Source organism: Pinus tabuliformis, chromosome 1_2 (assembly GCF_031772625.1).
Source record: "Pinus tabuliformis cultivar Carrire ecotype Pingquan chromosome 1_2, CPIR1, whole genome shotgun sequence".
Classification (NCBI taxonomy): domain Eukaryota; kingdom Viridiplantae; phylum Streptophyta; class Pinopsida; order Pinales; family Pinaceae; genus Pinus; species Pinus tabuliformis.
Genome location: NC_142298.1, coordinates 635,989,254 through 636,017,080, shown reverse-complemented (window position 1 = coordinate 636,017,080; position 27,827 = coordinate 635,989,254). Strand labels below are relative to the sequence as shown.

The 27,827-nt window shown below is 36.6% G+C and overlaps 1 protein-coding gene across 1 annotated transcript in view; it reads left to right on the top strand.

Moving 5' to 3' along the window:
• LOC149207245 (protein DMR6-LIKE OXYGENASE 1-like) overlaps nucleotides 1–25,808 on the top strand; it is a 79,918-nt gene extending 54,110 nt beyond the window's left edge. Inside the window, exons 3-4 of the mRNA XM_089395672.1 lie at nucleotides 24,910–25,231; nucleotides 25,342–25,808. Coding sequence (XP_089251798.1) covers nucleotides 24,910–25,231; nucleotides 25,342–25,593 — 574 coding nt within the window. The 3' untranslated portion in view covers nucleotides 25,594–25,808. The remainder of the gene's footprint in view (nucleotides 1–24,909; nucleotides 25,232–25,341) is intronic.
• Nucleotides 25,809–27,827: the final 2,019 nt, after the last annotated feature.

Genomic DNA, 27,827 nt, shown 5'->3' with positions numbered 1-27,827 from the left:
GATCTGGCAAAAGAAAATTTCAATTTTTTTTTTAAAATAAAAATAAAACTTTAAAACTAAAAATATCTATACTAAAACAAAATTCAAAATCTAAATCTAAAGCTAAGACTCTAAAAACCCTTTTTTTATGAATTTTTTAATTTTTCATATATTTTTTATGATTCTAAAAAATAAAACCTAAACTAAAATATAAAATTTAAATCCAAAATTTATGATTTATATTTTTTATTTATATTTTTCATATTATAAAAATCTAAAAGAGAAACGATTTATTATGAAATTTAAGATCTAAAATTTAAATAATTAAAATCTAACAAAACCTAAATCTATAGTCTAATTAAAATCTATTTTAAATCAAAGTCCCAAACGAAATACAATTTAAAATCTTAAAAGAAATAACATCGAAATTATAATGAAACTCTAATCAAACGTAACCAAATAAAAGGCTGTAAAACGATCCACTGTGCATAATGTGATACACTTACGGCGAAGGCAAAATCGTAACCCTGAATGACTGAAATGCGTGATGCGATAGAATAAGACGGCGACAGGGAAAAATAAAATCGATTTAAGCTTACCGATAATACGCAAACATACGTGAAGACAGCGGTTGGATTTGAGAACTTGAATTGTTTTTTGACGCTTACCTGAGCCGTTGATACACAGATTACCTCGCTTACAGTGTGTTTTGCTTCGCTTGTACGCAGGTCAACCGGAGAGCAGCGTGGATACAGGTGCTGACAAATTCGATTTATACCTTTTGATGGAGGAAAATGTTCATGGCACATCCATAAATCTGAGCGCTTGGAACGATCAGATCTGTTACCTCACCACTCATGAATTGGTTGACCCGTCCGCGTGTTTTACCCACGCTATCTCCTTCTTTCTTTTTCTTTTTATGCAATATACTATCGTATCTGAAATTATGCCGACATATTCAACACAAGATCACTGAGACTGCGTGCAGGATCATGCATGAGACCCCAGAAATGAGACTGCGCTTCAGTTCACATGATTTCAAAACGTCAAAGGATTCGGTCAGTATAAATCGATGCCCTCACGCATTTAGCAGTTTCGTTTGATGGCAGATGGGAATGATTCCTCGTGCATGCGCAGAGAGAACCTTCCTCTGTTGACAGGAATTGCTCAACCAATACACCGATATATGAATGGATCGCCCCAAAATTTTCGCCCAGGATTAATGTATACTTTGCAGCCTCTGCAAAACCCTTGCTACCGAAAAGCTAATCCTGTACCTGCAAAAAGAGAAGAAAGCCTAAAATAATATATGCCAGAAACTAACCTAAAAAACCCTAAACCCTAATGAAGACTGTATAAAGCAAAAATTTGAAACCCTAGAACAGCCTGACTAATTTACAGATTTTGGGCCCTTAACAGCCAGATTCAGCAATAAGAACAGAAGTATTTTAAAGAACAAAAATTTCAGATTTTCACTATGAAGAACTTCAGAAAATCTCTCATGCAAATTAGGAAAAAATAAACTGAATGATAGACCCAGGATCAAATCCAACTGGGCTTAGCAAAAAATGCTTGTAGGAGTTGGCTGGTTCAGCCGAGAACTTCCCCAAACACCCACTAATCTTCTTCAGTAAGAGTTTTCCTGCACAGCTCACTTCAACCATCAGTAAAGAGGGCAAAAATGCTGCTAGATCTCAAAAAGTAATGGAGATACCTGCCATTACTTCAGAAACCCTAACACCACTCAAACCCTAGCAAGTGAACAAGATACCTGTGCTCACACTACTCTACAATAAGCTATTATTAATGGCTGAAACATAAAATATGCAGAAACTAAATTAGCTCACAGCACTTCCAGAGAGTAACACCAGCAAGATTTGGACCCCAAAGTCTTCTTTTATTAACCAGAAAACAGATTACAAGAGAGCTTCTTCAGTACAAGACTCACAGATCCAATTATCTGAAATGACCCCCTAAGACCCTATTTAAAGGAAATGATCCCAACGGCTAGTTCGAGTGATCCATGTCGAAATGATCTCGACCGTCGATGAGGATCAAGACATCTCTTAATCTCATCCGTCGAAATTGTTAACTTATTATTAAAAATGCATTCCACTCAAAATATTATTATTTTATTATTTAGGGTTTTTGCTTTATTTTATAATTTTTTATTTATTTCATTTTTTAATTTTTATTTATTTTATTATTTTATTTATTTTCTTAAATGGATCATCGAACTAAGCCTTTGGAAACATCACCTAGGACCTAGGACTTAGGACTCATGAGGGGATTTAAAACATTTTCCAACCCTCAAGACACATTACATCATGACTTTTACAATTTACATCTTAAGGGGGAAAACCCCTTTATCATAGACCCTCATAAATCACCCAGTTTCTGCGACACAACTATAATCTAGCAGATTAACACACTAGGATTCTCCTAAAGTTCTAATAACAAAATGCATCCCGGCTTTGGGGTCAGGCTGAAGGAAAACTCTGCCGATCGTAGATCGGTGAGACGAAAAACCTTCCAGGACGTAGATTATCATTAGAAAGTTAGGTCCACCTAGGCAATTTACATACATGACTAAGATCTGCTAAGATTATTTACAATTCATACATGCAGACTGGGTTTTCAATTAAAAAGATCAAGCTGATGATGACTGCAGGATGGCACGGACACGTCGATCAGGTGCTACCCCTTTTTGCAAAGAAAAAAGGGGGGGACTGCATGGGTAGTTGACCGGTAGTGGTCAACATCTGGCTCTACTTGGGGACACGTTGCTGCACTGTAGGAATGTGAGAATCCAGAATCTGCATCTGTGCAACACAACAAAACATAAGTAGCGTCCATCCAAAAAATCATCATATAACATTAAGCACATGAAAGATATAAGCTCTTTATTTATTAACTATCTAATCCTAAAACAGAAATGGAAATGCTGAAAAAACAAGGAGTAGGGTTAGAAATACAATACAAAAGATGCCCCATGGCATCAGAGGTGTTCAATATAGTGTATACTGAGCATTTGCCTGCTTTCAGGCAAATCTGTCGGCTGCTTGTCGGATGTGCCATGTCCAATTCTGCATATGGTAGGACTTTTTCCTATCCGAAAATCAAGCTGCTCACGGCCGCCTGATGCATCAAATCTTCTTCTCATTTTCTTTCTCTTGCGCTTTTTCTTTGTGGCAGGTTGTGTTACTGATGACATGGAACTTTCTGCTTCAAAGCTATCAGATGAAGTATGTAAGATATGCGTGATATGTCTTTCTTTATCCTGCATCTGATCTTTATCATTTTTAAGACTATCTGGATCACCTTCAATTAACCATATTTCAATCGAACCAATGACCTCCTCATAATAAGATGGAACTTGTTGCGACAAATGAGAAGGCTCCTGATCTGTTGATGTCCCCTGGTTTCTCTTATCCTCTGACCATTGCTGAAACTTTTGAACCTGTATTTTAATGGCATCCATCTGACTAGAGTGTTCAACTTTTATATCACTGATTTGCCTGGCATGATGTTCTTCCATATCTTTTATTACTTTATCGTTCTTTTCCTTTATGTTCATCAAGCAATGCTGCATGGAGTTTATTTCTTCTTTATGATTTGCTTGCATGGTGGCCAACTGATTATTATGATCAAACGTCATGATAGTCATTTCTTCATCCATAATTAATAACTTGTTTTGCATAGAATTAATTTCCCTATCATGATCCTCTTTCATGGTCGCCATATTTTCCTCTAAGCCTGACATCTTGCTTTGCATGAATCTAATTTCTGTTTCATGATTAGTCTTCATGGACTCAATTTCTTTAGCATGCTGCTTTTGTGTGATCTCCATCTCCCTATTACGTTTTTCCAGGTGGGTGCACAAAGTTCTCACATCATTGACATAATTAGTTTGATTAGCCTCCATATTTTTTACCAGCATCATTAGTTCTTGTATAATTTGCTTTTGCTCTTCCTTTTCATTGTCATTTGTCCCTGATTTTCCACTATCATGGACTTGATCTGCATTAGTACTGGTGGATGACACATTCTGATCTTGAAATCTTTCTTCAACATCTGGACCTTTAATAGGATTACTTTCTTTCTTTTGCACAATTTTAGAAGCAGAAGGCAAGCTGTTTGGATAACCATATCTATCTTTGAAAGCATTGACAATGTCTTGTAAAGAAGTGAAAGAATCCTTAGGAAAATTGTTAAACCAATTCAAAGCATCACCCTCTAAAGAAAAGACAAAAAGACGCATCTTGATATCTTCATGATTAAACTGAGGGGGTCTACAATATATGATCATTATGCGAGTAAACAAGCCTAGATGCCTTCTAACAGCGATTGAATCACCACCCGAGAAAATAGGTAATTTAGAAATGGCCTCCTCCGGAAAATCATGGCGACGGTCAGTAAAACGACATGGTTTAAATGAATAATCCATGATGAATAATAAGGGATTAAATGGATGATAGAACGAGACCTCTGCTCAAGAAAATCAAGAGATGAAAGCAGTGGAGTCGCCACTTGAACAATGAATCTGATTCTAGGATCCAAAAAGTAACCACAAGCAGATATGAGGAAAGCTTCTTGTCTGGGAAAAATGAGAAAGTGGAGTCGCCACCCAAACAAGAAACAAACCGAAGAGATGCTACTGATATGGCGAAAAATAAGGCAATAAAAGATCCAAATGATAACCCAAAAGGTTGAATCTGCCAGCTCAAATGAGAGATGAGAAAGATGAGAAGGTGAATGTCGATGAAACTTCCAGGAACAGAAAAACTCTGTCCCCGGCAACGGCGCCAAAAAATGTTGGCGTTGCCGGGCCAGATGAAAAGATAAAAAATGAGAAGGATGATTGTCGTTGAAATGCCGAGAAAACAATGTCCCCGGCAACGGCGCCAAAAAATGTTGGCGTTGCCGGCTCAAACGAATGATAGAAAGATGCACGATGAATGATAAAAAAGTCGTTGAAACACTGAGAATAAAGCATCCCCGGCAACGGCGCCAAAAAATGTTGTCGCGCGGATTGACACGACAACGCTCAGACCGGGGGTTGTTACCCTGATCCCCGATCTCTCCGTTTAAGCCTGTCTCCCGCGGCTAAGGGGGGTAGACCCTATGATATGACGAAGACCAACTGTCGACCAGTTGGTTGGGAGACACGATATGATACGCACTAAAAAGGATTTAGAAGTTAGAAGACCAGTGTCTTATGGAGTAAATTTTTGATCGTTTAATTATCAGATGCTGCAACAATATAAACCATGCAGAGCAAGCACCTATCATGAAAGCTAGAACGATGAAAGATATTGATTGAAACAACAACGATTACCAAAACGAGAGAAGATGCTTAAACGATGATCCAGCGATTAAAGCTTCAAAAGATAAGATTCGATTTTAAACGCTAACCAGATATCACATTTATGCAGCTAATTTTTTTTAAAGATGATCATTCATGTACAGATAAACATTCATTCCGCATGGATAAATTTGAATTCTCAGCATGATAATTTCCTGAAAACAGTTGGATCTGGCAAAAGAAAATTTCAATTTTTTTTTTTTTTTTTTTTTAAATAAAAATAAAACTTTAAAACTAAAAATATCTATACTAAAACAAAATTCAAAATCTAAATCTAAAGCTAAGACTCTAAAAACCCTTTTTTTATGAATTTTTTAATTTTTCATATATTTTTTATGATTCTAAAAAATAAAACCTAAACTAAAATATAAAATTTAAATCCAAAATTTATGATTTTTATTTTTTATTTATATTTTTCATATTATAAAAATCTAAAAGAGAAACGATTTATTATGAAATTTAAGATTTAAAATTTAAATAATTAAAATCTAACAAAACCTAAATCTATAGTCTAATTAAAATCTATTTTAAATCAAAGTCCCAAACGAAATACAATTTAAAATCTTAAAAGAAATAACATCGAAATTATAATGAAACTCTAATCAAACGTAACCAAATAAAAGGCTGTAAAACGATCCACTGTGCATAATGTGATACACTTATGGCGAAGGCAGAATCGTAACCCTGAATGACTGAAATGCGTGATGCGATAGAATAAGACGGCGACAGGGAAAAATAAAATCGATTTAAGCTTACCAATAATACGCAAACATACGTGAAGACAGCGGTTGGATTTGAGAACTTGAATTGCTTTTTGACGCTTACCTAAGCCGTTGATACACAGATTACCTGGCTTATAGTGTGTTTTGCTTCGCTTGTACGCAGGTCAACCGGAGAGCAGCGTGGATACAGGCGCTGACAAATTCGATTTATACCTTTTGATGGAGGAAAATGTTCATGGCACATCCAGAAATCTGAGCGCTTGGAACGATTAGATCTGTTACCTCACCACTCATGAATTGGTTGATCCGTCCGCGTGTTTTACCCACGCTATCTCCTTCTTTCTTTTTCTTTTTATGCAATATACTATCGTATCTGAAATTATGCCGACACATTCAACACAGGATCACTGAGACTGCGTGCAGGATCATGCATGAGACCCCAGAAATGAGACTGCGCTTCAGTTCACATGATTTCAAAACGTCAAAGGATTCGGTCAGTATAAATCGATGCCCTCACGCATTTAGCAGTTTCGTTTGATGGCAGATGGGAATGATTCCTCGTGCATGCGCAGAGAGAACCTTCCTCTGTTGACAGGAATTGCTCAACCAATACACCGATATATGAATGGATCGCCCCAAAATTTTCGCCCAGGATTAATGTATACTTTGCAGCCTCTGCAAAACCCTTGCTACCGAAAAGCTAATCCTGTACCTGCAAAAAGAGAAGAAAGCCTAAAATAATATATGCCAGAAACTAACCTAAAAAACCCTAAACCCTAATGAAGACTGTATAAAGCAAAAATTTGAAACTCTAGAACAGCCTGACTAATTTACAGATTTTGGGCCCTTAACAGCCAGATTCAGCAATAAGAACAGAAGTATTTTAAAGAACAAAAATTTCAGATTTTCACTATGAAGAACTTCAGAAAATCTTTCATGCAAATTAGGAAAAAATAAACTGAATGATAGACCCAGGATCAAATCCAACTGGGCTCAGCAAAAAATGCTTGCGGGAGTTGGCTGGTTCAGCCGAGAACTTCCCCAAACACCCACTAATCTTCTTCAGTATGAGTTTTCCTGCACAGCTCACTTCAACCATCAGTAAAGAGGGCAAAAACGCTGCTAGATCTCAAAAAGTAATGGAGATACCTGCCATTACTTCAGAAACCCTAACACCACTCAAACCCTAGCAAGTGAACAAGATACCTGTGCTCACAATACTCTACAATAAGCTATTATTAATGGCTGAAACATAAAATATGCAGAAACTAAATTAGCTCACAGCACTTCCAAAGAGTAACACCAGCAAGATTTGGACCCCAAAGTCTTCTTTTATTAACCAGAAAACAGATTACAAGAGAGCTTCTTCAGTATAAGACTCACAGATCCAATTATCTGAAATGACCCCACAAGACCCTATTTAAAGGAAATGATCCCAATGGCTAGTTCGAGTGATCCATGTCGAAATGATCTCGACCGTCGATGAGGATCAAGACATCTCTTAATCTCATCCGTCGAAATTGTTAAATTATTTTAAAAAATGCATTCCACTCAAAATATTATTATTTTATTATTTAGGGTTTTGCTTTATTTTATAATTTTTTATTTATTTCATTTTTTAATTTTTATTTATTTTATTATTTTATTTATTTTCTTAAATGGATCATCGAACTAAGCCTTTGGAAACATCACCTAGGACCTAGGACTTAGGACTCATGAGGGGATTTAAAACATTTTCCAACCCTCAAGACACATTACATCATGACTTTTACAATTTACATCTTAAGGGGGAAAACCCCTTTATCATAGACCCTCATAAATCACCCAGTTTCTGCGACACAACTATAATCTAGCAGATTAACACTAGGATTCTCCTAAAGTTCTAATAACAAAATGCATCCCGGCTTTGGGGTCAGGCTGAAGGAAAACTCTGTCGATCATTGATCGGTGAGACGAAAAAACTTTCCGGGACGTAGATTATCATTAGAAAGTTAGGTCCACCTAGGCAATTTACATACATGACTAAGATCTGCTAAGATTATTTACAATTCATACATGCAGACTGGGTTTTCAATTAAAAAGATCAAGCTGCTGATGACTGCAGGATGGCACGGACACGTCGATTAGGTGCTACCCCTTTTTGCAAAGAAAAGGGGGGGGACTGCATGGGTAGTTGACCGGTAGTGGTCAACAGAGCTCAAGCAACTTCGAGACCCTATAGGACTTCTTCTCCAGGTTCAAGAGTTTGCTTCAATAAGTAAAAGCTTTTGGCTTTGATAGAAAGGCAGAACAACTGATCTTCCCAGTTCTTTCAAAGCTAGGACCTGAGTATTTAGTGTTTGATTCTTCTTTCCACACTACTAAACTTTCTATGGGTAAATATTGGAAGATGCTTTCTTTGAATAGTTTCATAGAATCACTGATTCATGAGCAAAACAAGCTTATTCAGATGGAGCTTGTTGCCTCAAAATCCAGCGAACCTGGTTTACAAGGCAAGAGCCAGACCAAGATGCAACAATGAGGTGGATTGCCACTGTCACCTCAACAATCCTCCTCTTTCTCTTTAGTGAAATTTCACCACACAAGAGGCTTCCCATTTATCACCTAAAAGATATTCTAAGTCAATTGGCTTAAGGTGATATATGTGAAAGGCTAAGAAATGTACTTAAACGGACCAAGGCACAATTCTCTATATAAAAGGACAACATACTACAATAAAGCCTCAAAAGATGCTTGATAACCTAAGGTTTCAAGGTGAAGTTCAATAGGAATATCTATGCATGCAAGCATGAAGACAGGTTTGCTTAATGATAAATTCAACAAAAGGAGATGGAAAACCTTCAAGATAAGCCCTAAGTTGAAACCTTGTTTAGGATTAGGGTTTTGTTAGGGCACAAATTGGTTAGGGTTGATGATGTCAACCCTATTAGGGAAAATTTCACCATGAAAAGAGCTAGATTTTGAGTTTATAAGATCAATCAAGGTGAGATCAAGCCAAGATAGCCTCAACGTCTTCCTTCTAAAAAGCCCTAATTGAATTTCACCTCGCCCTATCCCTAGTAGCCTGCCTTAAAGCGCCTAGGAAAATAGAAAAAGAAGAAAATATAATAAGTTTGATGAATTTTTACCACCACAAGGATCCCTAGTGCCTTTCCCTATTTGGGTGATGGAGTCTTTAGGGCTAAATTTAAGAGAGATCAAATATATGCATGGACTAAGGGGGAAAACCCTAACTATCTTTTTATAAGGGGAGAAATTAACTAGAAGGCGGTTCTCTAGGGGGTCTTCTAGGGCATTCAAGGAAAATAGATTTAACATGCAATAATTAACCAATATTTTCCGATAACAATATGCATTTAGACAAGGTACAAACGAAAAAATATAACAAACATTTAGCACATGTAAAACCATTAAAAATATGCAAATATGCTCACAAGTTTTCCAAGAAATTGCCTTCTTTTACTCCCAAACAGACATCTTTAATACATAGCAATAGTTCCAAAAAGATCACATCTCCACAAACAAGAAGTAGCAAAAACGGTTAAGTCAAGCTCTCTAAAGGAGGTTGAATTCCACAAGTGACGATGAAAAGAAAGAATGGAGTGATCCTCTTGTTATAGGAAGTCTACCACATCCATTAATCCAATTAAAAGCCCTATTGTTAAAATTTGACAACTCAGGGATGAATTTTTCCTAGAAGAAATCATATCTTTCAGTTTCGTTTGAACCACCTATAACAAAATTTCATTTCTAACAATTCTAATATGACTTTCCAAAAATAGTAAGTCACATCTCAATTTGGAAGTGACTTTCCAAAAATAGAAATTCATGTTTAAATGATCAAGGATGATCTTGACTTATGGAATCCACTTTAAAATCAAATCAATCATGATTATACAAGTCAAGAATTAATATTTTTAACCTTACTATTATTATTATTATTATGATACTATTATTTATAAAATATTCTAAAGTCATTCACCTTTAATGGATTAATAAACACGAATTCTCTCATGAAATAAGTAAATTAAATTGAGAATCTCTTACTTGGAAATATGAACCTCTCTCTTGGAATAAAATAGTAATTCCACTTAAGAGAATGTAACTCTCCCTTACTAATTCAATGTATGACAAAATTGTAACTCCTCATTAAATGCACTTGTAAGTCCCTCATTCAATTCAATTTGCAACTCTCACCAAATACTTTCTCTCTCCCTAATTCGAATTGTAACTTTTCAAGACAAGTGTACCTCTCTCTTTATTCTTGGGATGAGTTACACTTCTCCTCAAGTAACTCTTCTCTCATGGAATTCAATTATCATATTATTGGTTCAAGGAATGAATTCATTTTGCAACTCTCCTTTCTCATCTATTTAAGCAAAAGCAAGTGAGAGTTGAGAGTAACATGTTCATTGTGAAGAAGGAGAACTAGAGTTGAGTGTGTGCAAGAGAAGTGTGAAAGCAAGTGAAGAGTAAGATCAAGAGAAGAGCTGGAGCAAGTGTGTAGGAAAAGATCTAATTAAGAGAAATAAGAGATTTTCCAGCAAAGAGTAAGAGCACTTCAGCTACGATTTGATCAAACATTGGTGAATTTATTCATTCTCATTCTCTCTCTCTCTGTACTCTGTTGAACAATTGAAGAAATCTAATAGAAGAAAAATCATTTGGGTTTTCCCCTTGTGGGTTTTGCCCTGGTCATTGGACCTAACTCTTAGTGTCTCATATTTGTGTTTGACTGTCTTCATATGATCTTTAATTTTATGTTCTATCTACAATTGTTGTTCTGAAAAGTTGTGAAGAAGAAATTTGCATCCTAAGTAATTGTAACAACATAGTACATTCAGTTTTCTACAAAGTACATTGAATTTCTGCAAAGTATATTCAATTTTCTGCAAAGTACATTCAGTTCCATTTAGTTTTATGCAAAGTACATTCAATTTTCTGCAGGTACATTCAATTTTCTGCATAGAACTTTCAAGTTTCTGCAACGAATTTTTAAATTTCTGCATAGAACTTTCAGATTTTAACATGGTATCAGAGTCTTGGTGAAGTCAAGTCCAAGGAGATTATAGATCACCTGAGGAGACTCCACTTGCTGCCAAATTTTTCTGATTGAGATGTCTTCGTCCTACTTCAAGATAGAGGAGAAGTTGAATGATGCTTCAAATTTTGGTTCATGGAAAACAAGGGTAGATATCACTCTTGAAGAACATGAAGTTCTGGAGTATGTTGAAGACACAATAGCTAATCCACCAAAGAATGCAAGTGATGGTGTCAAATCCGAATATAAAAATGGTGAAATGAACGCTAGAAAAATTATCCTTGATTCTCTTAGTGATCATCTCATAACTTATGTCTCTAGTTTGAAGAAAGATAAAGAAATGTATGACAAATTAATTGACATGTTTGCAATTAGTAACTTGAACCAGATTATTGCTTTGAAGAATTAGTTGCAGGACATCAAAATGAAAAGAGGAGAGACGATTCAGGCATACTTCTTGAGAATGACTAAAATTATGAATCAATTGTCAACAGTTGGTGAAGTTGTACCCGACAAAAAAATGGTGTTGATTGCGCTTGGAGGTCTTTCCTTTGTTTGAGAGACTTTTATTACCACCATCAACAACATCAACACTATTCCCACATTTGATGAGCTCTTGGGAAAGTGTATCCAAAAGGAGGCCAAAATGATCTCCAGAGGGGGAATTTCACATCATGAAGAAGGAGAACCTACTACATTTTCACCTTATGACAAGAGAACGAAAGGTAATAAAAAGAAATTTTCTTTCAAATCAAGTAAAGGGAATCTAGACATGTCAAAAGTTAGATGCTTTAACTGTAAAAAACATGGTCATTTTGCTCGTGACTGTAAAGAAAGAAAAAGAGCTCCTAGATTCAAAGAAAACCTGATTACAGAAAATACTCTTCTGAAAATCAAAGAAAAGGGCATCCTAAGAAAACAAGAAATCCAAGATATAGAAATAATGCAACAGAAACTGAATCATAATATTTTATTGTTTCTGCTCTTTCCAATTCTTCTTTTGCAGATTCATTTGATAGTTGGTTAGTTGATAGTGGTGCTTCCAAACATTTAACTGGTTACAAAGAGGCACTCTATAATCTAGTTGAGATGGAGACTAATTTAAATGTTATCCTTGGAGATAATTCTACTCACCAAGTTAAAGTTAAAGTTTATGGTTCAGTTTCATTTCAATTAGATGATGGCAAATCTAATTTTCTACAAGAAGTTTTGTTTGTACCTGGTTTGAAAAAGAATCTTGTATCCATATCTGCTCTAGAAGATAAAGGAATAACGCTGCTTTTATTAATGGAAAAGTTCTAACTTGGCCTTTGAACTCAAGTATGAGAGAAGCCTTCACTCTTGGATCAAGATGTGAAGGGCTTTACAAAGTCAATGGTAAACCCATTCATGCATTGGTCCATGATATCGATCTTCAGTGTGAACTATGGCACAGAAGGTTTGCTCACCTTTGCTACAAAGCCTTACCTCATGTAAAGAAGATGGTTTCTGGAATACTTGAGATTAGAATGGATCATGAAAGAGTTTGCTCATGATTTGCAAGTTGAAAGCATATAAAAGGACCATTCCCTTCAAGCAAAACAAAAACTAGTCATGTACTTCAGCGCATAGATTCTGATTTATGTGGCTCTATGCCTGTTACTTCTCTTGGTGGCTATTTGTATTTCATGATTTTTGTTGATTTTTCTCGCAAGACATGGATATTTTTTTTGAAAAAGAAAGGGGAAGCATTTGACATGTTCAGAGATTTCAAGGAGTTGATTGAAAATCAAACGGGAAAGCTGATCAAAGCTTTTCAATCTGATAATGGGGGAGAGTTCACCTCCAATGAGTTTAATGATCTTTGCAGAGACACTGGAATAAAGAAAGAAACCACTGTGCCATATAATCCACAACAAAATGGTGTGGCTGAGAGGAAAAATAGAACCATTATGGAAGCAGTTAGAGCCATGTTGCATGATCAAAAGCTACCAAAGTTTCTGTGGGGAGAAGCTGCAAATACTGCTGTTTATGTGCAAAACAGAACTCCTCATCAGGCCTTAGACAATAAGACTCCTGAAGAAGTCTTCACTGGTAAAATGCTTGAGGTGAGTCACTTGAGAATCTTTGGTTGTCCTGTGTATTTCCATGTGCCGAAAGAGAAAATGAGCAAACTAGAAGATTCAAGTAAGAAAGGTGCGTTTTTGGGTTAGTGTGATAATTCAAAAGCTTATAGAATCTATGTACTTGGTCAAAGAACTATTGAGTTTAGCAAAGACGTAACATTTGATGAAGATGCAGCTCTTAGAAAAGCAAGACACTCTCTTTCTCATGTCGTTGCTGAAAGATAAACTGTTAATGAAAAAGAGCTCGCATCTGACTATGAACTGGAATCTGAGATTGAACTTGTTGATAATCTAATGGATTCCATGGATCATATAGATCCTCCACCACATGATCCTCCTACCAGAAAGAGACCACTATGGCTGCAAGATACTTTGCAAGATGCTGAACAACATGTTGTCCTAAGAGGAACATTTAGAGAAAGTAAAAAGCCAAGTTGGTTTCAAGGGTACGTTGTTGCCATGAGCAACATCATTCAGGCAAAACCATGAACCTTTGAAAAAGGTGCAAAAGAACAAGTCTGGAAAGATGCCATCACTGAAGAATACGAGTCCATCATCCAAAATGATGTCTGGGAAGTGATTCCCAGACCTCATGGTAAATCTATTGTCACTTCCAAATGGTTGTTTAAGATTAAACATGGTGCAGATGGTAGTATTGAAAAATATAAGGCTAGATTTGTAGCTAGAGGATTCTTTCAGAAAGAGGGAATAGATTATGATGAGATTTTTTGCCCCTGTAGCTTGATATTCTACTATTCGATCTGTTGTTGCCTTAGCAGCAAGCCAGGGATGGACTTGATCCGGATTTAAACAGGAACGCAACAAATTACAGAAATAACCATAAATATAGAGATGCAACGGAAATAATGTTTCATTTCATTAATGTAAAATACTAAAATATGTTTACAAACAGAAATGGAAATAAACCAGCTATGGCGATGGTAGCTTATCTCTGAGAAGAGATGTGGCGGCTACATGCCTTTGAACTGTGTTACAATGAGGCTCGAAGGCTTATTTATTGTTGAGAAACAATGGAAAACCCTAAACATCCAAAAACCTAACCCTAGGAGATGAAACGCCAAACTATGGGCCTCGTTTCAGAGAAATTGGTACATCAACTTCCCGGGGTCGTAACTTTGGCATACGATCTTCGTTTGACGCACACAATAGCTCGTTAGAAAGATCTATCCGAGGACTGCAACTTTGGGAAGAGCAACACCAGTCCATGGACCCATGTTGCTCCCAGATTTCTCAAAAAACGTCGTTTAGGACTTCAAAACGGCTCCCGAAGTTCACGACCTGAAAAACTGCTAAAAATAGTAAATTGTGCTACAATTAAGGAAACTGAAAAACTGAAAGAGATAGTTGTGGGGGTCCATGTGGGATAGGTGGGTGGCCATCAATATCCACCTGGATCAGGACTCTTCACCAAATGGACGTGAAAACTTCTTTCTTGCATGGCTTCCTCAAGGAAGAGGTATTTGTGGAACAACCACAAGGCTTTGAAGAACATGACAGAGAAACTCATATATACAGATTGAAGAAAGCCTTATATGGGTTGAAGCGAGCTCCAAGAGCTTGGTATGCTCGCATTGATAGCTACCTGAGAAAGCTTGGTTTCATAAGAAGCAGTGTAGACCCAAACCTCTACTTCAAGATAGTCCAAGGTATACCTTTGATTTTAGTATCGTATGTTGATGATTTATTCTTGATAGGAGGAGAACTTATTATCCTTCATTGTAAGAGGGAGTTAGCTTCCAAATTTGAAATGAAAGACCTTGGTTTGATGCATTACTTTCTGGGACTAGAGGTGTGGCAAAGACTTGGTGAAATTTATCTTTCTCAAGGAAAATATGTTGTTAAACTTCTTGAAAGATTTGCTATGGTAGAATGTAAATCCATGCATACTCCTATGGAAATGAACTTTAAGAAATTATGTGGCAAAACTGCAGGACCTCGTCTAGCAAATCCTACGGAGTATAGACAGCTCATTGGTGCTTTGATATTTTTGGTAAACACTAGGCTTGATATATGCTTTGCTGTAAACAATTTAAGTCAGCATATGATTGATCCCTTTCATGCCCATTGGATTGCTGCAAAACATGTACTCAAATACTTGCATGGAACTATAAATCTAGGATTGAAATACACTGCTAAAAATGTAAGACTTCATGGATATATTGATGCTGATTGGGCAGGTAACTCTGCTGATAGAAAGAGCACTTCTGGGTGCTGCTTTAGCTTGGGATCTGCCATGATCTCTTGGATGAGTAGAAAGCAGAAGTCTGTTGCACTAAGTACAATTGAAGCTGAGTACATTGCTGCTAGCATGGCTAGCTGTGAGGCAGTTTGGCTGAGAAAGCTTTTTGGGGAACTATTTGAGCAAGTTCCAGACACAACAGTTATATATTGTGACAATAAGAGCGAGATTCGTCTTGCAAAAAATCTTGTGTTTCATGACAAGTCCAAGCATATTGAGATCAAGTATCACTATATTCGGGATATGGTGCAGAGAGAAGTAGTGAGGCTCTATCACATCGCCACTGATGATCAGATAGCTGGCATTCTTACCAAGCCTTTACTGAAAGGGAAGTTCTTGGTTTTTAGAGAACAACTTGGACTTATGGATGTGACCCTTCTGGGAGGTGGTCACAACTGATCGAGAACACTGAGCTGCCTTTCTCCCTTGTCAGAGCTCACAGGATTAGGGAATGATGCCGGAAAGCTCTTGAGGATGAGGGACCTCTTGTGTAGTGTGTGCCACAAGAGTAGGCCTCAGTATGCATCCGACCCATAGTCTGGGACGTGGGAAGAGCCACCTATCTGGCCAATAGGTGTAGTGAGACTTGTCTAGGATGCAGGTGTTCCACCACTTGACACTTGGTTGTGTTTGGTTCTTGTTTGTGTGACTTGTTTGAGTCTTGTTTATGTGATGTCTGTGTTTTATCACCTTTTTTTTGAGATGAAAATTGGTTGAGTATAGTCCTTGTTTATATGACGTGATAGTTCTTTCCTTTACAAATTTGTGTCAAGTGGATGATTCTTTTTTAAATTGCGACTTCATTGTTATAGATATTACCGAGCATTGTTGAACTGAGATGAATGAAAGAGATCAAAGGAAGCAAAGATCTTTGATTCCGAAAGAAATTCCTCCCCAGCTGAGAGGGAGTATTAAAATTTGACAGCTCAAGGATGAATTTCTCCTAGAAGAAATCATATCTTTCAGTTTCGTTTGAACCACCTATAATAAAATTTCATTTCTAACAATTATAATATGACTTTCCAAAAATAGTAAGTCACATCTCAATTTGGAAGTAACTTTCCAAAAATATAAATTCATGTCTAAATGATCAAGGATGATCTCGACATATGGAATCCACTTTCAAATATCAATCATGATTATACAAGTCAAAGATTAATATTTTTATCCTTATTAGTGTTATTATGATACTATTATTTATAAAATAGTCTAAATTCATTCACCTTTAATGGATTAATAAAAACGAATTCTCTCATGAAATAAGTAAATTAAATTGAGAATCTCTTACTTGGAAAATTGAACCTCTCTTGGAATAAAATAGTAACTCCACTTAAGAGAATGTAACTCTCCCTCACTAATTCAATGTATGACAAAAATGTAACTTCTCATTAAATGCACTTGTAACTCCTTCATTCAATTCAATTTGTAACTCTCACCAAATACTTTCTCTCTCCCTAATTCGAATTGTAACTCCTCAAGACAAGTGTACCTCTCTCTCTATTCTTGGGATGAGTTACATTCCTCCTCAACTAACTCCTCCCTCATGGAATTCAATTCTCCTATTATTGGTTCAAGGAATGAATTCATTTTGTAATTCTCATTTCTCATCTATTTAAACAAGAGCAAGTGAGAGTTGAGAGTAACATGTTCATTGTGAAGAAGGAGAGCTAGAGTTGAGTGCGTGCAAGAGAAGTGTGAGAGCAAGTGAAAAGTAAGAACAAGGGAAGAGCTGGAGCAAGTGTGTACGACAATATCTAATCAAGAGAAAAAGGAGATTTTCCAGCAAAGAGCAAGATCACTTCAGCTGCAAGTTGATCAAACATTGATGACTTTATTCATTCTCATTCTCTCTCTCTCTCTGTGCTTTGTTGAACAATTGAAAAAATTTAATAGAAGAAGAATCATTTGGGTTTTTCCCTTGTGGGTTTTGCTCGGGTCATTGGACCTAACTCTCAGTGTCTCATATTTGTGTTTGACTGTCTTCATACGATCCTTAAGTTTATGTTCTATCTACAATTGCTGTTGTGAAAAGTTGTGAAGAAGAAATCTGCATTCTAATTAATTGTAACAACATAGTACCTTCAGTTTTCTGCAAAGTACATTCAATTTTCTGCAAAGTACATTCAACTTTATGCAAAATACATTCGGTTTTCTACAAAGAACATTCAATTTTCCGCAAAGTACATTAAGTTCCATTCTATTTTTTGCAAGTACATTCAATTTTCTGCATAGAACTTTTAAGTTTCTGCAAATAATTTAAATTTATGCATAGAACTTTCAAATTTTAACACCTATAACAAGTTTGTTTTTTAGTAGAAATAAAGAAATGGGTTACAAGCCAACCCAATAGCTCAACAAAATAAAATATGCCACTATTTGCCCACACATGAGCCATAATGCCTCTCTAAGCATGGTGTCACGCCCTTTTAGGAATAACGAGGCTCCAGAAGTGCATACAAGGGCTAGGTCTATCTCCAACTATCGTGATCAACCACAATTTGAGGAAGGGTCCTCAAATCAAAGCCTCGAAACATCTCCTTGTGTCCAAAAGGCAGCTCTGGGTGCCTTGTGTCATCTCCATTGGTGAAGTTTTCTATCCCCAGTTAAGGATGTGGATGTATGAGTGTCAAATCCCAATGAACCAATGTCAATTAACTCGAAGGATGGATGCGGTATCAAGGGAAGGGCGAAAAGTGGTAAGTGTGGAATGGTTATGGACACACTACTTCAATCAAAGTTTCCCAAGTAGTGCTCCTCCATAACCTTAAGGCCTTAGAGGGGGTCCCACTGGACTAGGGCTAAAGACTAACCTACTTGGTAAGGTGAGAGAACAAGCTTATAGTCAAGATTGGTCAATTATCTAGATCACCCCTTTATCCATGTTAAAATGCTCAAAATATTAAGTAAAAGCACTTGATTGCAAATGGTTAAAGTACTTGCCAAGTGGTAGCCCACCTTTATTCAAGGGGAATGCTAGATGGTGAGAGGTGTATGACCTGTGCAAATGGCAGAGGAATGTGGTAATATCATCATCACTAATCAATATGTAATGCTGTTGGCTAGCTGGTTGTCCAAGACATAAGAAATTTTTTCTCCTATAGGGTTACCCACTTTTGTTGGGTAACATTTGGCTCCAACTTACGAACATTTGCTCACCACAGAGCACATGATCCATATGATCAAATGGGGAATTCATGAGAACCCTAGAAATCCTTGGGTTTGCAGGCCTGTTACCTGCACACTCAAATCAACTTGTTTGCTAGCATGTGTACGTGGCGTTGATTGTCGCCCCTGCATTTATATGATATAGTAAATCCATGCTGAAAAGAAAAAGGTCAGCTAAATGCAATCTAATCTAGAATGCAAAGCAACAACATGAATAATGTGTAAGTAGGATGCACACACAATAATGCAATGTAACTACCTACCCTAACCTATGTTGGCATACAATACATCACCTAAGTATAGTCATATGGCCAATGTAGCCAACATATCATTAGATCAATATCATACCTCTTACCCCTATGACTAATCATTAGATAAAACAAGGAAGCATCATGGTCATCTTTATCATAATACACATGCTAGATCATAAGCATGGCAGGTGGGAAAATAAATGAACCATGGATTGGTTTTGCTACCATGAGAAGGGACAGAGGATGAAAAGGGAGAATCCAAATTTTGCCTACATGCTAATTTTTTCTTGTAACTTGAATATGGAGTAATTAATGATCAAATTTAGGAACTCTTGCCTATTAGCTATTTGAGGCATACATCATTCATTGTTGTCGCTAGGGACATGCTTCGAGTGGCATGAGGAGAAAGGTGGTTGGAGGACAAGATCTCGACAACCTGGTTGCTTGTCATAGCAGTCGAAGTCAAAAGGGTCAATCAAAATTAGACACCGCGTTCAAAATTTATGCGACTTGAATATGACTGAGGGATGACAATAACAAAATCTAAAGATGGCTCAAACATATCAACAATCGTATCTTCCTGATCACTATGTGGGGTGTAAGGCAGGATTAAATCTTCATATTTTGGTTCCCCCACTTGAAGGCGAAGGACTGTGGTTCTCCAATATCCAAAGGGAAAGATGCTTCAGTAGAAACCCCAAATCCCCCCTCAAATGCATTGGTTGCAGATACCATTAGCCCCAAGTTTGCAACATGCTACATGGGTTTGAAAGAAACCCCATTCTCTTCAACCTTCATGTTGTTGCCCTTAGCTTAATCAGTGTTTCACATCCTCCAACCCCAATGGCCTCAATGTTGAAAGGCATATATCTCCTGACAAGTGCGTCATAGAGGTGTCCTCCTTGGGTTGTCTGGCCTTATTCCCAACTTCCGAAGACAATTTGTTCTTCTTCCTCCTGGACCCTGGCTGAAGATTTCCTAGGGAAATATTGAAATAGATCCCTACGGGTGAGGCTGAATCAACAATGAAAGGGTAAGTTTTCATAGTCAATCCTTTGACACCAGGATTGTTCATCCCATTCACCACCTAAATTCTCTAAGTACCCACCCTGTCACAAGTTTCTTGGGCCAAACCCTAGATGGAGCCAATCTTATCTCCACACTACTGAAATTCTTTTGGCCTTAGAGATGAAGGGGCAAACAAGGGAGGCGCACCCACAAGGCTGAATTTTTCCTTCAAAACTGTCTCGAATCAAAGGATTGGGACCAAGGCTTAGAGCAAACGGGAAGAACGATAGTTTCAGGGACACCTTGAAAAGACTGCTTTCTCGTCCACCAGACTATGGAACAGAAAAGAATTGAATCATCTTTGTAAAGCAGATAAGTGAACCTTACCTCTAGTAACAACAGCCCAGGGAAATCCAATCCAGTTAACAAGCATATAATTATGTGGTTTTGGACCACAAAAGTATTCTATCAAGGTCCTGGTCTCCAGGTCCTTGTCACCTTCCACAATCCATTCACCCAGCAATGGAACCCTCACCAAATCAAACATAGGAATATATTGTTTCCCCTGTGGAAATCCTGACACCATTTCACCCGCCTCTTCTGTCCTCAACTCATACTTCCATTGCCAGGCATTTTGTAACATTATCATATTAATACTCTTCTTTTTTTCCTATTCTAGAGTCTCTCTCTCTAATTCTGACTTTAGTAAACCATCCCCTGGGAAGCCAGTTTGGGGATTCAACAAACATAACAAGCCTTTGTGGTTTATTTGAAGCAAGTGTATTGGGTTCACTATTTTCTACTTGGCCTTTAATGACCTGAGATTCAAACTTTGAGATCTATCCATCAGGATGAATTGTAGGAGCTTCACTCTTAACTTCATGTGTGGCTTCCTCATAAGAAGGCGACTTGTCATCCAATTGCCTTCCGACTGAATTATAGAAGGCTTTTCAAATAACATGTGTTTGGTCTGCTCTGAGCAGAGAACTTCCATGTGGGTGTCAAATGCATATATATTTAAAATTTTTTAAACAATGCTCATATCTCATAAATATGAGCTCTGTGAGAATGATGTAGGGACCATGTAGCATATCTGGATTGACAAGATTAGGATGGATGAAAAATATAAAATCAATGGTTACAGTGGTTCTCAATGGGTGATAATAGAAATTAATTATAGACGTCCTGTGTGTATGTTTTCAATTCATTAAGAATGTTTTTAATTGATCCAGATTGGATCATTATATTATTTGATCCATCTCGATGCATTTAAAGTGGAAAAAGTGGAGGAATCAACTCATAGGACCACTTTTATCGGCGAGAACTAGTTTGGCGAAATGGGGTTTGAAACCTTCCGACAGTGTTTTGAGACATCAAATGACGTTTTTTTGGGGGGTAAAACTTTGACGCTTTAGCGCGACACCTTTCATGTTGTTTTACGTACAAAGTCTTTCCAACGGCGCAAGAAGCGCGTTAATCGGAGTTTGTATACAAAGGTTATGCCACTCAGAAGTTGACCTTCCTATTTTCACACCTATAATTTGGGAGGATGTTGCATTAGGGGAATTTTGAGGTCTAAAATGGGTCTCCTAAGGAAATTATAAAATATTAGTGGAAATAATAAAATAAGATTAGATTACATAATTAAATTTTAGAGGGAAAAAAGAAAAACTATTTTTTCAACTCGTATTTTCAAATTTCGAGCAGAAACATTCGTTTGATGCAAAATCTAATTCCTCATCCAAGAAGTACACATGTTGCATACTTTCGATGGACCTTGATACATGAAAAATGAGAAATACATGAAAAAACGTGCTGGCAATCACGTTTTTTCATGTATTTCTCATTTAATCACGTTTTTTCATGTCGCACGGTCCATCCAAAATATGCAACATTGGTACTCCGTGGATGAGGAATTAAATTTTGCATTCAACGAGTACTTTGCTTGAAATTTGAGTAAAACCTTAGGGAGATAAGTTGAAAATACGAGTTGAAAAAGTAGTTTTATTATTTTTTAATCTTTTTACTTTTTTACTTCAAAAATGATGAATCATCCCCCATGGTTGACATCATCATCTTGAATCCTATTGGTTCTTATAAAGTTTATTTTGGTTGTACATTTTTTTTAGGAGGCCCATTTTAGATCTCAAAAATTCGCCTAATGGTCAGCCCCTATTATTCATGGAAAAATGGTTAGCCACGTGATTATGATGTAAAAGACTCTAAAAGAGTCTATATTGTAACTCTAGTTGAGAGTTGATGTAGTCAAACTTAACCACTAGTAGGCTATTGGGCTTTGTTATAACCGAGTCACTAGGAGGAAAAAACATTACATTCTTTTGATAGCGTTTTGTTCCATAGTTGAGCAAAGATAGCCAGGAGAGTTATGAGGTAGAGCAAGAGAGATATGAGGTAGAGCACACAGAGAACATCTATGCACTGTAGCAGCTCACGAGCCACAGAGATTACTTCTTTGTGCCTATAGCCTTATTTTCCAGATAGAAAGAAAACGAAGCGACCTCACCTTCCAGTTGAGTTTTCTCTCGAAAGGGTTTCCTAGAACATATCTTGTGTTTTATATGTGTGAGCTTATTTTGTCGTTCTCTACTTTTCTGCATAATATCCTTTTGCATGCATGCACTAATCACATTGAAATTTATAGATTTAGAAGTTTAATAAAAATGTAAAAGTGTAAAAATTCAGAATTTTAATCTATTACTATCAGATCTGTTGTGACGAACTGTCTAGTGGAATATCCACGGCAGTTTATGGATCATTAATGGAAAAACTTTTCAATCTGGTATTGTTGGTTAAATAATTTTTCCTTTAAGCATGTTTTAGAAGATGTAAGTTTGTCAAAATACTTGGCACTGGAAAGAATGGAAAAACTTTTCAGTCTGGTATTGTTGGTTAAATAATTTTTCCTTTAAGCATGTTTTAGAAGATGTAAGTTTGTCAAAATACTTGGCACTCATCCAGGGAAAGAATTTCAGTTCATCCTGGTTCATACGAGAGCTCATCCCACTGATTGAATCACAAATTGCTCTAGTAAGTTTGTTACCAGCAATGACCAATTCTGAATACATTTCAATTGAAAAATAGTAGTCTTCATCCCATATTTAAGTAGCATGTCTGTTGCCCACAAAATAGTAGATAGCACCATTGTGCCATGTGCAGTAAGATGGGATGACTAACTATGATAATGTTATTTGTTGGTCAACAGAAAAGCTTTTGATTTGTTTTTGCACGTTTGGCCTGTGTGAGGAAACTTGAACCTGTTTAAGTTCTGCTTGTACTTTTGTTGCCAAATGTAACTGTCATCGCTCTAGCAGCTACTATGTAAGCTTTGAAAAATATTTTCTTCTATGACTAGAAAGTGTTTTCATAAGACTATCCTCAGTTTCAAGAAATATTGGAGCTTCACCAAATATGAAACTGGCCTCTGGATACGATTTATCTACAACAAAAGGAAAGAAATGATAGAGAATCCCATTACACTCTTTGCTAGTTTAATGTTCCTATTTTGAGTTTGAAATTTTTTGGGACCAGATGAAACAAATTTCCCATGCTAGTTTCAGAGGACAAGTTATCTGCTGCCAGAAATTCTTTGTAAAATGGATCTCCAATTTTGTTGCATAAAAAATTAACACCTCTTGCAATTTTTTGGGATGTGTCTACCAACGAAGGCATAGCCTTTATGAAAATTTGAGCACACATTTTAACGATACAATTTTAGCCATCGTCATATCCTGAACTTCATCAACACAACTAACCTAAATATGCATTAGAACTCAGCTGACCATGAAGTTCACCATATCTGCAAATGTTAATCCTGAACTTCATCAACACAACTAACCTAAATATGCATTATAACTCGGCTGACCATGAAGTTCACCATATCTGCAAATGTTAAAGTCAATATTCCTTGGCTTTTGCCTCTCATAGTGCAAGAAAACGATTATAGTATCTTCTTTTTGATTGGCATTTAAGATAGAAACCCAACAGTCTGCCATCATCAGTAGTTTTCTTGACTTTATCATGAAGTTTGAAGAATTAATTTATTTTGAACTTCCTTTAAGTTTATCGTAATTTCAGTTAATGCTACAGAGGACTTGAGTCCTCTTATCCAATCTGCACTGAAATGTGGCAAGCACATCGAGTTTTAAGTGTTCATAGTAGAATTTAGGAGCTAGTTTTGCATCAGGAAATCCATATAATGAATAAGCATCCACTACATATGCAGCATCCGGATCAATGAGGTGGTATGGAAATACCTGAATCTGGTGTTCCGTGGTCTTTTGGATGGATCTCTCTATCTCATCATAGACCAGGAGGATCCAAGCAGACACACCCTTCTCAGGCAGCAACACCCTCACTGGAAAAGGGGAATTATTAAGCTTCTTAGAGATGAAGCATACAAATTTCTTGTTCTCCTCTCCTATATTTTACATAGCAGTTTGTCATGGTGCACATGAAACTTCCAGCAATTGAAATGAGATGGATTTTTATCTTTAGGTCCAAACTTCAGCATATCCAAGGGCCTTACACTCAGAACTAATGGAATCTTTTGCTTTAAAACAAAATCAAATCACTGTTCATTACATACCATGCCACTTCCTACCATATAATCAACAGCTTCTGTGTTTGTAATGTCTAGATTTTCCATTGCTTTACCTCCAACCCCAGTGGCAAGATATACTAACGTCCTCGTAGCCTTTTGCATTTCACTTCTCTCACAACGTTCACACAGGGTGTGCTCACTCCGAACATGGTCATACCTATACTCTTAATACCCTTTCCCATTCCTTGGATCTCCCTCAAATCTCTTCCCGGCAAATTTTTTCTATGCTCCAATCTAAAATCAGTTCATTCTTTTTATATACCAACTTTCTCTTCAGTGGCAGTCATTGTTAGTTTGTTATAACCAACAAGCAATGTTTAGTTTCTCTTCCAAAGGTTGATTGCCTGTTTCAGCTAACACATTGTATTCTTTTGCAATGCGTGATTTTTCAGGAAAGCTAACTTAGAATACTCTACTGAAATCGGAAAACTTGCGAAAACACTGTTGGGAGTAATATCAGAGAGCTTGGGACTGAGCACTGAATACATAAATGATGTATTTGGGGATTATTCTCAGCTCATGTCATGCAATTTATACCCAGCCTGCCCCAATCCGGAACTGGCCCTTGGTTTAGTAGGTCACTCGGACCCCGGGGGCATCACCCTTCTAATGCAGGATGATGTGGGCGGTCTGCAAGTCTTGCACCAGGATCGGTGGGTTCCTGTCACGCCTATATCCAATTCGCTGGTTGTCAATCTTGGGGACATGACACAGGTTTTGGACATTTGTACCTTTCTCTCAAATTTTCTATAGACAGACCTGTACCTGTAATGTGTTTAGATGTTTGCATCTGCTAATAATAATAATTTTGCAAGTTTGAGCAGATATTAAGCAATGGCAAGTACAAGAGCCCAGTGCATCGAGTTGTGACAAACAACAAGAGAGAACGCGTAACGGTGGGGACAGCGTATGGTCCGTCTATGAACACATTTATTGCGCCTATTCCACAGCTCGTCGATTCGTCTTGTCCACCCATTTACAAGGGGTGTTCGTACGGGGAGTTCATGGATATGTTGCAGATGAACGGTCTGAATAAGAAGTCTGTTCTTGATTCTCTCACTATCACAAATCTGTAACTCTCTAGAACCTATTATGGATTCGTGGATTCATTCACTCTCACAAATCCATAACATTCCAATAATTACTGTTCTCACACATCCATAATATTCTAATAATTACCATGCATTACTGTACCCCATAAGGATATGTTATCTCCTGAAAAATCAATCAATCAATCAAACATTTAAACTGAATGTATGTAATTTCGTATGAAACATTATCATTATTTTTACATCAGATTTCACTTTGGAATAACTTAAATATTGTAAGTTTCATGGTATAATAAGACCATTTTTTTTCCAAGTGGGTATAGATTTAAATGACATTGCTGCAATGCTGGGAACACACAATTTGATAAGGTCGATAAAATTGAAGATGTTTTTATATAATAATAATAAAAGTGATTATATATATCGAAATTTTAGTTAGTTATTAAGATACTATATTTTATATGTTATTATTTATAGTATATCGATTTTATTGATCACAAATCTTTGAAAATAGTATGATGGTGTAGTACATAATAATTTATTTATAATAAATATAAATTTAAATATATAGGTTAGATTGATTAGATTATCATAAAATTATTTTAACTTTGGATTTATTAAATTTTCAATGAGATTAAATCTTTTCAAATGTAAATCTCTTATTTAATGTAAAATTTGAAGAAAAGTTTACATTTACATATATATATATATATACTTGGAATGAAAGCACAGGAATCTCTAGAGTATTTCCTCATATTTTCTGGATGTTTACGAATCTCTAGAGTATTTCCTCATATTTTCTGGATGTTTACGTGTATATATATATATATATACTTGGAATGAAAGCACAGGAATCTCTAGAGTATTTCTTCGTATTTTCTGGATGGTAATTTGCAAAGAGATTATATCTTTTAAAATGTAAATTTCTTATTCAATGTAAAATTTGAAGAAAGGTTTACATATATATACTTGGAATGAAAGCACATGAAACTCTAGAGTACTTCCCCACATTTTGTGGATGGTAAATAGGATTAACTGTTGGCCTTGATTACAGGACCTCACCTTAATGAGAATCAAAGAGGGTCAAACTCATGATCAACTACAACTAGCAGCAATATTAAAAAGCTTGAGCTAACCATTGGGGCTTCTCTATATGTATAATTTATTAAAATCTTTTCACATGTTTTATAATTTTTAATGTGATATTCATGATATGAGTGTGGAAGAAGAAAAAAAAAACTTATTGAAAGTAAAGTTTTTAAATATTTTTTTAACAGAATGGGTAATTTCTATTATATACACTGCATTACATTTTTTTAACAAAATAAGTACTTTCTATTATATATCCTAAATTACATAACCAAAACCATTTACATCATGTTGGACAAAACTTGCTTTAGTGAACTCTGCTGCTTCTAGATTCTAATATATCCACAGCAAAATTTTCTTTACCCTACTGGCCTTATGGCTATAATTCCTTTGATATTTCCCATAAAACCTACAAAATTGCCCAAGCAACAAAATGTATATGCAATACATAGAAAAACGTGATTAAACGTTGTTACAAGGACCAATTTCCTCGCTGGAGACTCATTTCCCCTTGGTTGCCATTGCATCTTCTATTAATCCACAAGAGGCCTCATATTGGTCCTTGAGAGCAGAGCTTGGCATCCCAGCCAGAAAGTTCGTTGGCCTCAACAAACAGTCTGCCACATACAAATTTTGAACCGGTGGACATCAAGTCAAATTCCATCTTGATACATTTTCTGTCCACCCATGCCTCCGGACTTTTAAGCCGAGCCTTTGTCAGGGATGCACTAGATATTTATATTGCCCTCCAGTAGCTCAACTCGGTGCGTTAGCAAGTCTACCCTGCCCATGAGCAATTTAAATAGGAATTCCACCGCCTTCTTCCAATGCTCCTCGTCAGGTTCCGGAGGCTGATCATGTAGAGATGCCATCTCCAAACACTTTAATAATGAAAAAGTGCGAGAACTACGCCCAGAGAAAAGAAAAACCGATGCCCAATGGCTCAACAAAGATTGCTTAAATAGATTTTCTCCTCTTAGGCTTCCCCAATTGCTTCACTCTGCCTCCATTAATTCCTTATCCTCGCTGATCTTTATATGGATCATATTCTCGTCCTTCCAACTACCTGTCACCTTGTTTTCGGCGCGCATGGACGATGAAACTGATCTCCACTTATTGCCACGAGCCAAATTAAAACCACCAACTAGCCTCTTGCTATGGCAACCAATATT